At 36.2% G+C, this 15,106-nt stretch overlaps 1 protein-coding gene across 5 annotated transcripts in view; it reads left to right on the top strand.

Moving 5' to 3' along the window:
• Positions 1 to 15,106, top strand: part of PTPN3 (protein tyrosine phosphatase non-receptor type 3) — a 123,110-nt gene that overhangs the window by 56,938 nt on the left and 51,066 nt on the right. For all 5 annotated transcript variants that reach the window (XM_035317782.1, XM_035317783.1, XM_035317784.1 and 2 more), the window contains 4 exons: positions 3,868 to 3,956; positions 8,095 to 8,158; positions 13,042 to 13,214; positions 14,904 to 15,038. In XM_035317782.1, the coding sequence (XP_035173673.1) occupies positions 3,868 to 3,956; positions 8,095 to 8,158; positions 13,042 to 13,214; positions 14,904 to 15,038 (461 nt within the window). The remainder of the gene's footprint in view (positions 1 to 3,867; positions 3,957 to 8,094; positions 8,159 to 13,041; positions 13,215 to 14,903; positions 15,039 to 15,106) is intronic.

Raw genomic sequence — 15,106 nt, 5'->3', positions numbered from 1 at the left:
AAATGGTCAAAGTGATCAAAAATATGAATTGTCTGTTCTCCTAACAACTGATAAGAACATCAGGAGAGGCCACTTATGAGACCATTGTTAAGATATCTTAATTCAAATGTGATGGTTGTGGGTAAGTAATCTAGAATACACATACAAAATACTTAGGTTCTTGTCTTCTGACAGTGTAAAAAGTTACCCTTAAAAGTTAAGTATTTTCTTAAACCTGACTCTGTCTAGATTCATTGTGCCTTGCCATCTCTGTCATATTTCTGCTGTACTGAAGAACCATGTACTGTCACACTTGAGGTTTCTGTGTGTGCCCTCGACCAGTTTATGCCTTTTAATTTCTATTGTAGCCTAGCATTTTGGTAAGCAACCTTATATTCCAGACTTTCACCATGAGACAAGCGTTCCATTCTCTTAATATCCATGGGATGCTGTTTCTGAAAATACTTTCCATAATCCTTCCCAAATTCTAGGCCACTGAAATACACCCAGGTTGTCAGTAGTGGTCATACAGTGTCAAGTAGAAAGGACAGTGGGCTGAGACATTCTTAACCAAACAAAATTTCATTGCAGTGTGCTGGACTGCTCTCTGTGAGTAGCAGTGCCTTCTGGAGATAACCGCTTAAACAGCCTATTTCTGTTTCCCAGCACATTTTTTCATATTTAATGACCTGGGGCTCGGGATGTCAGGCTGCTGGTCATGAGCCCCTACTGTGTGTGACACCAAACAGTGTTTTTTGTATAATCTGTATCAAACAGCCTACAGATTTGAGTGAAAGCCTTCTCTATTCCAGGCTGCTATGATGCAGACTGTCTTGCTACTATTTCAATCCAAATTAGTATTTTTGGTACAATTTAATTTTTATTTATTTTTAATAAAGCCTATGAGAAAAGTAATAGCACTGCATTTTATCAGAGTGGACATCCCTTGTATTCTATTCTGGTAGCTACTGTTTCATTTGCTAAGTGCTTTGCCTGTGCTGCAGCAGTCCTACAGATGAATGTTCATTCCTTGGTCTCATCTGGCGGCTCATGCTGGATGTAAACAGTTCAAATCAGTCTGCTGGTATGGTCTGTTTCTGAAGTTTGTAGTTAAGGTTAGACGTCCGTGCCTTCCCATGCTTTGACTGAGGTTATTATATTATACCCTAGCTTTAGCAGAGATTTTTGGCACTCCTCTTCGTAGCCTCCCCTGTTTAGCACTGCTCTTAAATCACTCTTCCCATTTTGCTGAATCCCAGTGCATTGAACAATTGCTATCAGAAGCTAGTTATAAAACTGTCTTTTTGAATTTTTTTTTTTTCTCTGTGAATCCTTATGATTCGGCTCTTCCCTTGCTGCTAAAATAAAGTCTTAGTCCTCTTAGATATTCTATATGGCAAAGAAGGCAGGTAACAACGGGGTTTTATACGAATGGCCAAAAGAAGCTGGTGCAAGTCAAGCACTTTGCAGAAGTTGTGTGAGTTTTTTTCTAGCGACCAAACATGACACTTGCAGTAGTGAATTAATCGGAGTTCAGTTTTCATCTGCAATCACTTTTAGTTTGAAGATCAGTCTGAGCTTTAAAGTGATACATTCTAAAAAGAAGTACTATTAAGAAACTCACGAGAGTGAATTTAATACCTCAAAACTAAGAATTCAGGAAGCCTCAATAAAATCTCCTTTTTGCACTGTCATCTGATGAATAATTAGTCTGATATTAACCCATCTTTCATTTTTATTCAGAGGAAGGGAGCTTATAGAAAACAATGGGAAACTTGTAGAACCATGATATTTTCACATTTATGAAAGTCCAGATGGCAATTGTAATTAAAAAATGACTCAGTATTTAACTAAGAAGATCCCTGGCATGGTCATTTTTTAGCATTATAAGTGTTTTTTATGGCTATCTCTATAAAGAAATAGGCAAAAATAAAAGGATATGTGTGATAGACAATTCTTATTTGTGTGGTTTAATGGCACAAATGTTTTGAAAGGGAAATGACTGCACATCTACATCTTCTTTCTATTGTAAGACCCTATTTCTTTGCTAGTTCAAGGTCTTGTTTTTCTTCATTTCACAAACCTTACTTAACATAACAATTCATTATAATAATGTAATTAATTATAATAAAGAGTGTGGAAGATTTTCATTGGACCGGGGCGGGGGGGCACTTTATTCTGCTGAATCACACAGGTTTTCTAGATTTTTTCCTAAAGCTGTTTTCCTTCAGAGTATTGATTTTTGAAAGCTGGAACTTGGAGTAAGCTTCAAGTGCCAATAAAACGGATTTCTGCACTGCATTATGTTGGCATTAGCATGGCAGGGGCAGCTAAATTACATCCGATTCATCTGCAAAAGCTCCTTGGCTTTCTCCCCATTGTATTAAAATATATGGATGCCAGTTCAGGATTCCTGCAATATGCTGACACAACTCTGGCAATCCAGGAGCCTCTTCAGATGGACATTCAACCACCTCCTGTAGCAGCACTCTTTGGAAAAGTGGGGCAGTGGGTATCTAGGGATTGGTAATAATTTCAGTTGATTCTGCAGTACCCTGAGATTAAGCTTATTTGGACACCAACTTACATAATAATTTTCCTATATTAAACTCTCAGAAATAGAATCAATGTCTCTCTCATCGTCTCAGTATTTAGTGGCAATACACTATTTATTAAATAGGTTATGCTCTTTCTCTGTGAACTGCTGTGGTATTTCACTGGAGGCTTTTAAACTGTGTTGCAAATTGAGTTCAGCTTCATTCGGTCATATACCTGTATCATACTTTTATTCAACTATTTTTAAAGGAATTACTATAGACTTTCCACTATTTTTAAACTGTATGGTGTATGGTCTATTCTTCTGTACCTTATAGAAGAAAGGTCTTATTCTTCTGTACCTTAGGAAGAAATAAGGATTGGATGTACAAGACGACTGTGTATTAAATAAGCACAGAGTACCATCTAGAGGAGCAACTAAGCTACAGAAGGCTTTAAGAGAATCCTTTGGCCATCTCTTATAAAATATTCTGAAGCTGCTTTTGAGTTAAACCTGGTATTTTAACCACTGGCTTCCATGTTTACATGTAGATTTATGCTTGTATTCAGCTCTGTTTAGAAACTTGTGTATAATGTACTAGAACATGTCAATCATAATGAAATGTAACTTCTGTAACATCAATATAGATTTAACTTCCAATTCACCTTTCAGCTCCTGCTCCGTTATTATTTTTTTTTTTTGTATACTCAAATGCTCACTTTATATGTAACTATGTATTTTCTCTTGTCTATCTCACTAGACATAATGCTGTTGTAAACTTACGGATGAGTTTTTCCAGTTAAGCATGTTAAGCTAATACATAGTTTTGTGTTTTAATTAACAATGAATTCAGTTTTGTTTATCAAATTTTCATATACACATGCATGTTCCTCTAGCATACTCCCATATGCAGGATATTAGTCACCTCCTGCCCGGTCTTGTTAAGACCTCTTTGAAGAGGAATTATTTCCTTTGTCTTTTTAAACATCTTAGAATAAGATAATTTGTGTCCGGTTTCCAAAATTGTGACACTTAACCTGGTTGATCTTGGAAAGTATTTAAGCTTATTTTCCATCCCTGAATTAATGTAGGGGCTTGAAACTTTAGTCTGATGCTGACCTTAAAGAATACGTAATGTAGTAAGATGAACATTAAAGCTTGTATTAATGATTAAAATACCTAGCAGGTAGGATCAAAGAAAAGAAGTATATAAGAATAAAAATCCAAATAAGTGATTGAATTCTTGCCTCAGGAATCATACTTTAAGTATAGAAAACTTGAAAATGAATTTATAATTAGATAACCGGGAGTAACACAAGCTGCATTTCTGTTCTTATATTTTTCTCTTGCAGGATCTCCATAATCTAGATCTCATGATTGGGATTGCATCCAGTGGAATTGCTGTATATAGAAAACTCATCTGCACAAGTTTCTATCCCTGGTAAATTCCTTTATTAACAAAAAAATACGTCTAATCTTTTAAATAGAATTTCCATTTGCTTTAACACTTATTCCCAGGGAGCCTACAATACACAGATTTGTTCTTTGTGGGGTATCATGGTATTTCCTTGTGTTGAGGGAAAAATTAAATCTGTTGCCTAGATTTAATTCCCAAAGGCTTTTGAATTACTTGCTTTATGTGAAGTCTTGATCAAGTCCATTCACTTACAGGTGTGACTATTATCATTAGGAGGACCTTGTGGTTTTAAAGATTTCTGCTGTTGTACCCAAAGACACATTTCCTCACATAACTTGCAACAGTCTTTCTGGAGAATGTATTCAGTAAGATGACATAATATTCTTAATCCTGACAGGAAAGTGCATTCCAGTAGCTTGTACTGGCTTTTTTGCTCAATTGTACAAAAAGGTGCCTGTTAGCAATATTCCTTAAATGCACGAGTCATTCCATCCATTCATTATGGACTTAACAGGTATTTCTAGGAAAAAGTAATAAGATAGGTTTCAGTTTGAATTTCAGTGGAAAAATGTACTGCATAGTGTCTGGATTTTTTTTTTTCTTTGCTGTGAGTTGTCTTTCAACTCACTTGAGTAGTTGACTAGTAGTTGACTAGTAGTAGTTGAGTACTGTAGCCATCCTCAATACATGTCAATAATGGTTCCATACAGTGCAGTAGCATCTTGCATTTATCTGTCTCTAATGCACACTAAAGCATAGAAGACTTCTATCTCTCATCTTTATGCCCTGAGCTTTGCCCTTTCATATGTCAATCTCTCAGCTTCTTTAAACAGCTGCAGGTTTTTAAAATGCTCAGCTGGAGGCACATTTTCTGCCTTCTGCAGGTCTCGTTTGTAGTGTACGCTTTCAGTTTCTTTTCAGACATCAAAGCAGGATGCATCTTGGTAGTACCCGGAGTTTAACGCATGTTGGCTGTGTTGAAGGTGTGCAGCTAAGGAGACCCCTTACAGAACATTAATGCCCCAAACAAACATAAAAAAAATCAGATAATTGAAATTGTATTTAGTCATCTTATGTAACGCCATTTGTAATACGTAGCTCTTCCTGTGAACTGGGAGAGCTTCAGCATAAATGTGGTGGAACTCAAGGTGGCAGCAGACACCATCAGAGCACTCTTTCCAGCACAGTAAGTAAAATACTCTGCAGCATTAATGGATGACAACAATGCAATTGTGCCATATGGTGGTAGTCAAAGGGGACCAAAAGTTTTCAGGAATGGAGGCAGTGAGAGTGTACTGCCTTGGCAAAAGGAAGATCTTCAATCAAAGCAACTTACATAAGAAGCTCACTGATCAGTCAGAGGTGATGCAAGTCAAGATGGGTTTATGAAATAAATTTGGATTTAACACAGTGAGCTCTGGGAAATTATTCTTGGGGTGCTTGACTGTTATGTGGTAATTTCCAGGTCATTTTGCAAGTAAAATATCTTAAAATATACAAGCTCTGTGTTTTATGTTAGCAGCAATTAAGATTGTACATTAAATGCTTTTCAGTCTATGCAGTTTCTTTGCTTTAAAAACTTCAGAGAAACTGCTACAGGAATATGTACTACGTTACTAGTTAAAATCAAAACCCAACTCAACTGAGTGTCATATAGAATTTGACAAAAACCTTCCTGCTGAATCTTCCTTGAGCAAAGTATGAAACATACAGTTAAGAAATGTTTTTGCTTCAGGTCAAAAACTGCCAGCTGTTAACAGCGAGTGCCAGGGCAGGACTGCCAAGATGATCAGAAATGAATAACTCTGCCCACTAAGTGACAAATCTGCTTTGACCCTTGTGAATGATGGAGGGAGACAGGAGCCAAAAGATTTATCATTATCCCTAAGCTTCAGCTATTGTATGCTTTAAAACTTAATGGTGAAATTTAGTTAGCTGCATAGTCACTTGGACAGACTATTGGTGAGTGATGGGGCAGCTGAGCCACTAGTTGGAGTAGGAATAACTGCATTCCATTCAGCTCATGTTCTGGATGTGGCACCTTCAAGCACTTGTTAAATCTAAACCCTTCAATACCTTAATCTCTCTTTTTTTGTGTGTGTGTGTGTGTGGCTTGTGCTATATGTGAGCATCCGCTTGACTAATAGGCATGGTGCTGCAAACAATTTTGAGTTAATGTTAAATCCAACTGTCAGATTAGTAACTGTTCTCTGTCACCAAATTAAAGAGGTTTAGCTGTGCTTTAAGAAGAATGAATAGAGTTAAGAGGTATACTGTACGTAGAGGAGTGTCAAAACAAAAAGACTTAAAGCCCTGATTTGACATGAAGTGATTATGTGGCCATGCAGCGAATTGCTTTAAAGAAGTGGGGAGAGATGAGAGAGTTTTGTTATTTTTAGAAGTGTCTACCTTTTTGTTGGTTGGAGGGGTTTTTTTGCTTAGTCTGCAAGGTTAGTCGTTTGTATTTTGTGTTTCTTCTGGTACTACATTAGCTAAGAACAGGGGGTGACAGCAGCTGTGTAAGCTGAGAACAACTCCACTCACTCACTCACTTGTTGAAGTGTGAGCTAAGCCAGGAAGCTTGGAGGGAAAGAACCGGTAACCCAAAACCTGAGCAGTACTAGTTCAGCTAGAGTGGCACTAGGATTAAGATGGATGGATTTAAATTAGTTCCACTTCAGTAAATAAACTGAAAATTTATATGGCTTAGTGGTGATGTGGGAATACAAAACTTTTGTATGTACAGTGCAGATCATTACCACTGGAAGCAGCAAGTCAGATGGCACAAGTATTTCCAGAAGGAGAAGTAGATATGATTTAAACCTTCCATTAACTTGCACAATTTGGTTGCAAAGACTGCTGTGGATGAAATTCCTGTTTCTTTGGCTCTATAATTGACAGAGATTTTTGGAAATGAGCATACGTTTGCTTTTCCACCCCTTTTGTGCAGGGGTGGGGAGTTGTTTGTTCAGTTATCTTTCTTGTTTGTAACTTGCATCTGTACCCTTCTCTGTGAACAAGGGATGTTGCACTATAACAGCGCATCATCACCCTTAGGAAGTGGGGAATGGATGATAGGACATGCATTGTTCCACATGCTGAGTATGCAAAAACTGTGGTAACAACTGAGATGGTCTTCAATATACTTGAGAGCTGATGAGATCTAAGGTGCTGTGAAATATCAGTTGAAGAGAATATTTTGAGACCTTCAGCAGCAGCCTTCCAAAAATCTGTCATGATGTGCAGATGTTCTTTTTCACAAACACAAGATCAGACCTTAAGTAGTTTTCCCCAGGTATCCGTATGGTTCCAGTTGATCACAGATCATGGTTTTCTTTTTCCAAAATGCACAGGTTTTCAGCTACTGAAGTAGAACTAATGTAAAGAAAATGTAGATAATTTATATGAATCTTGTTTTCTTGTAGGAAGATTCCTGGGCACCTAAAAGTTCACTTAATTTGGCAAAACTGCTAAGGATATAATTTAAATGGAAGGTGTTTAAGCACCAATTGCAATGTAATTCTAACTTTAAAAAGTCTTTATCATATGTGTATATATAGAAAAGATATGTTCAATTCTGCTACATAGTTTATGTAGTACTTTTATGCAGCATTAAGTAAAAAATACATTAACACTTATTCTTGCATTTTTTATCCTTGAGGTTTGACTTTAATGACAATGTTTTAGTTGTTAATAGAATGTTAAAAGATAAGTCATTTCTGTGAAGTCTCTGAGAAATTTCAGATACTGTATGACCAACCTTGTCATGTCATTAAGGTCTTAAATTTTGTTCGTTTAGTCACAGTTGTCATATGATTCTTAAGTTATACAAACTTGACACGTTTAACATTTGTGCAGCTAGTAAAGGATGTCATCAAGTTTTTGCTGCAAGAATAGATTTGGTGGGAGAGAATTGCTATGTGAGCTATTTAAAGAGTAAATGAGGAAGAATCTTAATTTTAAAAAGACCTTTCCTTCTTAGCTCTTTTTTTCTTTAAGTTTCTTGAATCTATATACCACTCAGCACTCAGGAGATGGTTGCATATTATTTACTGAATATTTAACAGCTGTAATCTTTTAGAGTGCACATGGTATTATTTTTAATTGCTTTCTTTCCCTCTAGGCATTATTTAGTATTTCATGGTCTGTCTCTCTCTTTTAGGGTGAACATATTAAAAATTTCCTTTAAAAGGAAAAAGTTTTTTATACAACAACGGCAAAAACATGTAAGTAGTCATTTCACTTTGTTTTGCTTAAATGGTTGTTTTCAAATTTTTGGCCTTAAAATAATAGAGAACAGAGGGCTGGACCTGTAGGTGCTATGTTATGATAACTTGCCTTTGAAATTCTGTTTTGTTAACTTGCCCTTGCTATTGTGGTCCTTTTTATGCTTATTCAGTTTTCCATTTTTGTTTCCTTTCCAACATGGAGTACTTCAACCTTCAGTCTGTTGGACTGTGTCTTTTTAACGCAGGTTTATTTTCCCCTGCAGACTTGGGGAAAACACAGATGTTCATCCTCTCTCTAGGTTTAGTAACCTAGCATTTTTCTTGCAAGTAACTGCTGCTCTTTTCTTGGCTCACTGTGCCCTGTAGAGCACCTTACGGCAGTGAATCTGCTGAACAGCTGCTTATCCTATCTGGGAGGACTTCGTGAGGTCCCTTCTGGTTTTGGGATTCAGTATTCTAGGAGGAAGGAAGGTACCTGGAGGAAAGGGGAGCGAGCTCTGCTGTTGAAAGATACGAGATCGGGAACAGGGATAGTATATAACCTAGTGAACATAGATTGCTAGAGAAGTCTTTTTTTCTTTTTTTTAAACTGATTTTTGGTGGTTGTTTTTACCCAAAAAGGGGAGTATTTTCTTTTTTTTTTTTTTTCCCTAGTTTAGGTATCTTGAAAATATAAGGAGTGTGCATGTATGTACACATTCCTAAGTGTCAGGGCTCCTGTGTAAAGAAAGTTAACATCTAGGGGTATTGTTGCTGCACTAAGGTGTGAATGCAGATGGGGTGCGCAAACGACAGTATTTTGCCTTTTGGGTGTCATTACCTACCAGCGAAGGGTCTCGAGTTTTTTGCAAACCGTATGTTTCTAAATATATTATTTATACGTAAACTTATTTCAGTGTGTTCAAATATATTTCACTGTATAAAGAAATGGGTTGAGTGAGTAGCAAGTCACTACTTGTGAGTTGAATTGTATTATGTGATGTATTTGCATGACACGTACAAGTATTACTTTCTAGATTTGAGAACTAAAAATTCACTGATGAGTAGTGTTAAAGTCTAGGTATTTTTCTTTATATGCACTGTGGAAATAAACAGGAACAGAGTTCTGTCTGACAGTGATTAGTAACAATTGACAGTAATATGAGGGTACTAAAAGTTTTTAAAATCTGGAAGAATGAGGTGTCAATATGTGACAGTCTCTGGATTTTAAAATATGTGTGTTCAATGCTAAAGCCTTTGCTGTCAAACTGAAATTCTCTTTCTGGAGACCAGCGTCACCTTTGAAAAGAGCAGCATTTTTTGAAGTTTGATCATTTGAACTTTTGTTAAATGATGACAGGTCAAGGACCTTTTTTTTTTTTTTAACTAATCTCCTCTTAGGTAATCATAGTTCTTTACTTTATAACACATTGAGATTACAGTAATGCACACCATGTCCTGCTTAAAATTCTACAGCACTGTAGGAAAAGTAAGGTCAGCCACATGACCTTTCATTTTTTCACAGTAAATATGAAAAAGCAGACCAGGTATGCTATTAAGTCTGTAGGTACAGTCATCCTTGTCAATTATCCTCCTTTGCTTGAAATGTAGGGCAGCAGTCTGCATCCTTGGAGTCCCTTAATGGTACTGCTTTGAACAGCCTGCTGTTGTAATGCAGTGGGAGCGAGGGGGCAGCTGGACTACTGTTGCTTTTCTCCTAAATGCTGGGCCGCTTGAGTGGTTTCTGAAGGCAAATGTCTGAGGCAGTGTCATCTTTTTCTTGGAAGTGGAGAAAGAAATAGTTAAATAGAGCTGTAAGGAAGGAAGACGGAAGAATGTGGGGAAAGCAGAGCAGATAACTGCATATTAGTTGTCAAGTTTTAATTCAAGAAGGCAACAGTGCTATAACATCTCAGAATTTTGCATGTCATATGTAGATTTCTTTCCAAAATATACAGAAGTTCTTAAAGGCTATGGATTTGCAGTCATCTGGGATACGCCATATTTCATTGATTTATTCTCCTCATTTTCCTTGGTCCTTTTTTTTCTTTCCTTATGCCACTGTTTTGAAGAATCAATTTACCTTCTCTCTCACTCTTCATTACTCACCTCCTCTTTTACCAACCCACTGCTTCAGTCTATTGATCAGCTACTTGATAGAAGTATGCAATATTTCTGTTTCTACTAAAGAGCTACATAAGGACCGGGAGGCAAGACTGATGAATCAGTGAATGTCTGATGTTTTAAAAGCTCGTGATACTTAGACTTAAAGGTGTAAGATTTATGGTAGGAACAGGAGCTGTGCTGATTTACAGACAACATTTTAAAGCTTCCAAAATGGAACTTTATATCAGATGTGCTTATGTAATGCTTAAAAATAACTGCTCCTTTTTTTTGCATTTTAGCATATATTTTTACTTCTTATGCTGTAGACATTACCAAATTCTCTGTGAATGTAATAGGCATTGAGTTCAAAGACGAGATGAGAGTTCTTCCTGATGTTCAAATGGCAAGACACTCGTTTTAGTTAGCCATGGAGAGTTGTTCCCTTTACCTTAATGGCCACAAATTTTTCTAAGGATGATAGGCACTAAATCCGTGGAACCCGTTAAAACATTCTTCATCTTATAAAATAGTGCATTGATTTAATGTCATGACTTACAAGGTGGCCTGTTAGTGAGCCAGAAGGCATAGTTAATAAAAGGCTTTTTTTGTTTTGTTTTGTTTATTTTTTTTTTTAATTTAAAAACTGACTATATTTTCCTAAAATTTCTTAAAAGTATTCATCCCAGTATATGTCTATATTTAAACTCGCAGCCCACTTAAAAATATTTAGGAAGATTCTGTGTCAACAGTTGGGATAAATGCACTTGTGGCCAAGATTCAGTACTCCTTTCAAACCTAAATTTAAACATGGAAAACTAGGTGTATTTAATTCCTTACCTTTACACAATGGCTTTTCAGTATATTTGAGATGTTCAGATAAACTAACTTTTAGGCCTATTGAAAGACCAGTGCTCTAGACAAAAAAAAAAAAAAAAATAAATAAAAATGAATATTTCCTTTAATTTGTTATATAAAACACTTCAAGAGGTATTTAGCCAACAGAGTAGCTTAGAAATGCTCTTTGTCATTAAAGCTTTAAGTGCTGTGTGCTTTTTATCTTGCAAGAAATTCTGAGTTAAAATTTCACAGTGCCTGCACACATTATCTTATATAAACTAATTAGAAGTAACTGTGGTGAGCTGACAAAGATGAATTGGTTCCAGTATGCTTGAGGGTCAAAGAGAGAACCCTACTTTAAAAATAAAATAAAAATGTTGCTTGTTTCAATAGATACAAAAAGAACATGCCTGATAGATTACAATCAGCTAAACACTTTGCAATGCTTAAGTGGAATTAAGGGGCAACCCCTTTTTAACTTTCTCTTGTGATTCTCATTGTTGGGTTTGCTTTGTTTACAAAATAGGGAGTCTGTAACTGAAGTCATTGCAGTAGCTCAAGTGTTTTGCAAAATGTGGTATTGATCTCTGATGCCTGATATTTAACAAATGTTACAGAAAAAGAAAAAGAATACGAGGAAAACAATTTGATTATTCCAGCCAAAATGGTCTGTAGTTCCATTTTGTTGTTTGCTTGTGAACAAACAAAGGGACCGTGCAACTAGAAATAAGGATATTGTCCAGGTGGGACACTGATTTATTGCTGGAGTGTGTGAGGAAGAGTTTTGTTAGGTTTCCAAGTCATTTAATAAAGAGGCTTTGCAACCCAAATCGTGACGTCTTCCAAAGTACGAACTAGAAAGAGCTTTACCAACATGGCAGCCTGCCTAATTATATGTTATGATATCAAAATTAAGTCATAATTCCAAAAAATAGCTGCAAAGGATAAACGATGAAGTTGCAAGCTTGCTTTATTTTTTTTCACCGAAGTGCTGAAATCTGATAGCAGTGAACTCAGGTCTCCCCTTATCTTGCTTATTACACATACCTTTCTCCTCTGTGCTGAACAAAGAGTTCTGCTTTGTTTGTGTTAATAACTGCATTAACTAGCCAAAGCTGTAGCTTGTGCACAGCTTTCTGGAGCACTGAGACCTGTAATAGTTCAACAAGTGCTATAGTTGTCCAGCACATAGATGTAGGTGGTACAGTTGTGTTACACCTGTGTACCACTAAGCACTGAAATTGCAAGTTTGCATGGGGAGACACAAGCTTTCCATTCCGCTTCCTTTTGATCTCCTTATTTTGACCTTGTGTTATCATCCAGAAAACAGGATTGGATTTGAAAAGCAGTAGCAGCATCTCTAGTCCTTCAATTGCTTTCTTTTCCCCAGAAGGTATCACTGTTAACATCTTTCGTATCTACTAAAATAATATAAGGCAGTTGCTTTTTGAATTCTAGCTCTTGAAACATCATTTATGTGAAGTCTTATGTGAAGAGTTTGAATTCAAAGATAGATTTTTTTTTCCTTTCTATATTGCATCCTTAATAAAATGGTTAAGAGTTTTGTTTGTCATAGGAGGTCAAGATCTGACTGGAAATCTGAAATCTGTTTAGCTGTTTAGTATTACACTTATATATGCAAAACCTCTGGCACTCTAGACTTAGATATTTCATTAAATTAACATTGTAATGATCAGGAACTGATTATTAATAACTTTAATATTGCTTACACTTTTAAAACGTTCGCTGTGGAATTTAGAATTTTATATACTCATAGGGCTGTTTCATCTACCTCCAGCTCAGAGTCTACTATATGATGAATTTTTGTTTTCCTAAACGTAGTTCGCTTATTTAGGCTAAAAGTAATTTCATTGTTACTTCTATGATAGGTTTATGACCTTGTTTGCTCTGTTTGATCTGCTTCTGTGTATTGAAACATAAATTTTGTTACATTACAGAATGAGTCCAGAGAGCATATTGTTGCCTTCAACATGTTAAATTACAGAGCATGCAAAAATCTGTGGAAGTCTTGTGTAGAGCATCACACATTTTTTCAGGCAAAGAAGTCGCTACCTCATGAAAAAAAGATACTGTCACATTATTGGACTCTGGGTTCTAGAAATCCAGCAAAGTAAGTATTGTGTGAAAGCATGCTTTACATTGTAAATGGGAAAGGGAGGATTTGTGTTAGAGACAGCTGAAGTTGAAGTTGCAGAGCTCAGTTCTGCTTACCGCTGCATTGGTCTTTGTGAACTGTTGGATAAATTATGTATCTTTGTTTTCCTTTTTTCCCCAACATGTTTTCATTATAATGGAATATTCATAAAAAGTTATTTGAATATAAGTATGTTTTACTGGTATTTTTTCAACTTGCCTTTTCAGTTTGAAGCATAAAAACACTTGAAAGTAAATATGTTATGTGGCTAGTGATCCAGTAAGACAGTTTGCAGAACAGATTTGTTTTGAACTGTTTACTCCTTATTGTTATATACACAGTTTAATATGTTAGTACCATGCTCTTCAGAAATTGCCCTAATTGAGTACCAGGATGCCAATTAGAGACACGGAAATTAATATATTTTTCCCATCCAGACATTGAAGATACCACTGTCATGACACTTCTTATCATCTGTTTGCTTTCTTGACTTCTGCTAGTCATTGAGCTGATAGTTTCGTAGTGGTGTCTCAAATCTAGTTCCTGAAAAGTCATACTTCAGAGCCTGTCATATTGCTGCATGAAGTTAGGATTGACTCTTCCCATATGCACCATCTGGGCTGGAAGTCTCATGTCATTATCCTCTCTGAGGATAATGGTTTTGGGGTGTTCTTTAGTTCTTTGGTTATCTGTACGCTTTGTGAAAAGCTGCTTGTTTTGATGTTTTTTGGAGAAGTGTTTTAATTTTCTTTCCTTTATTTTTATAGTGTGTTCACTTAACTATTGTTCCTTATATTTAATTTGTCAGATTGTCTTTTTCATATTTCGGCACAGATTCAACTTCTAACTGATGTCGTCATGCTTCAAGTAGTTTCCCAGACTTTGTGGCTGGATTTTCATATTCTCATGTCGCTTTCAATACTGCAGAAACTTGTACCAAGGGGACTAGCATTGCCTGTAAATTAGGGCAGTAAAGCCACAAGGGTTGTCCAGCCACAAGAACTTTGTTTGTTTGTTTTTCCACTGGAGGGGAATTTCTATATTTTTACCTAGTAGTAGATCATACTAAGTGTTTAAAGATCTGTATATTGAGGATTAGCTCCTTTATGGATTGTTATGAACTTGTTCTTCCTATGGTGATGGTATCGAGGAGGTGACTTTCTCAAAGCTTTCTCTAATGGTTTATTCCTGTAATGAACATGTCAACCAATGTGGCTTCATTCTGGAAATAGTATATATGTATTGTTAAAGTGGTTCTGTGCTCAATTAAGCCATTAGTGAATTGTTAGACTTTTTATGAGTTTTAACAGGGAATGTCTGTAATCTTTTACCTATACTTGAGTAGTTTTGTGAGACACTTGGTTTGGTGCCAATATAACATACCAAATTTCCTGTTTTCCCCTCCATCTTCTTGAACACAATTAGGTTAAAAATAACTCTCAGAGATGGTTATTTTGACCCAGGTTTTTAATTAGCATTGTAGCAGAGATGAACAGTTTTTATTGCCACAAGTAAGGGACATCTAATGGCTCTGTGACTATGAGGGATAAGCACAGGGGACTCTTTAAAACATGAATTATGAAATTGACTTTCAAAGCATATTTTATTTCATTGAATTTTCCTATGCAAAATAATTAACAGATTTTTATTTTTGTTTCTTTTCAGGTCTGTAAACAGCCAGTACTGCAGAAAAGTCATAGGTGGGATGGTTTGGAACCCATCTATGAGGAGATCTTTATCTGTTGAGCATTTAGAGACCAAAAGCCTTCCTTCTCGATCCCCTCCTATTACCCCTAATTGGTAAATCAAGTTTCAGCCTTTACCCTCCCTTCCAGCCTCCTACCTTTTCTAATTGTATGTATTCTAGC

Source organism: Oxyura jamaicensis, chromosome 2 (assembly GCF_011077185.1).
Source record: "Oxyura jamaicensis isolate SHBP4307 breed ruddy duck chromosome 2, BPBGC_Ojam_1.0, whole genome shotgun sequence".
NCBI lineage: Eukaryota > Metazoa > Chordata > Aves > Anseriformes > Anatidae > Oxyura > Oxyura jamaicensis.
This window is presented reverse-complemented; position numbering and strand designations above follow the sequence as displayed.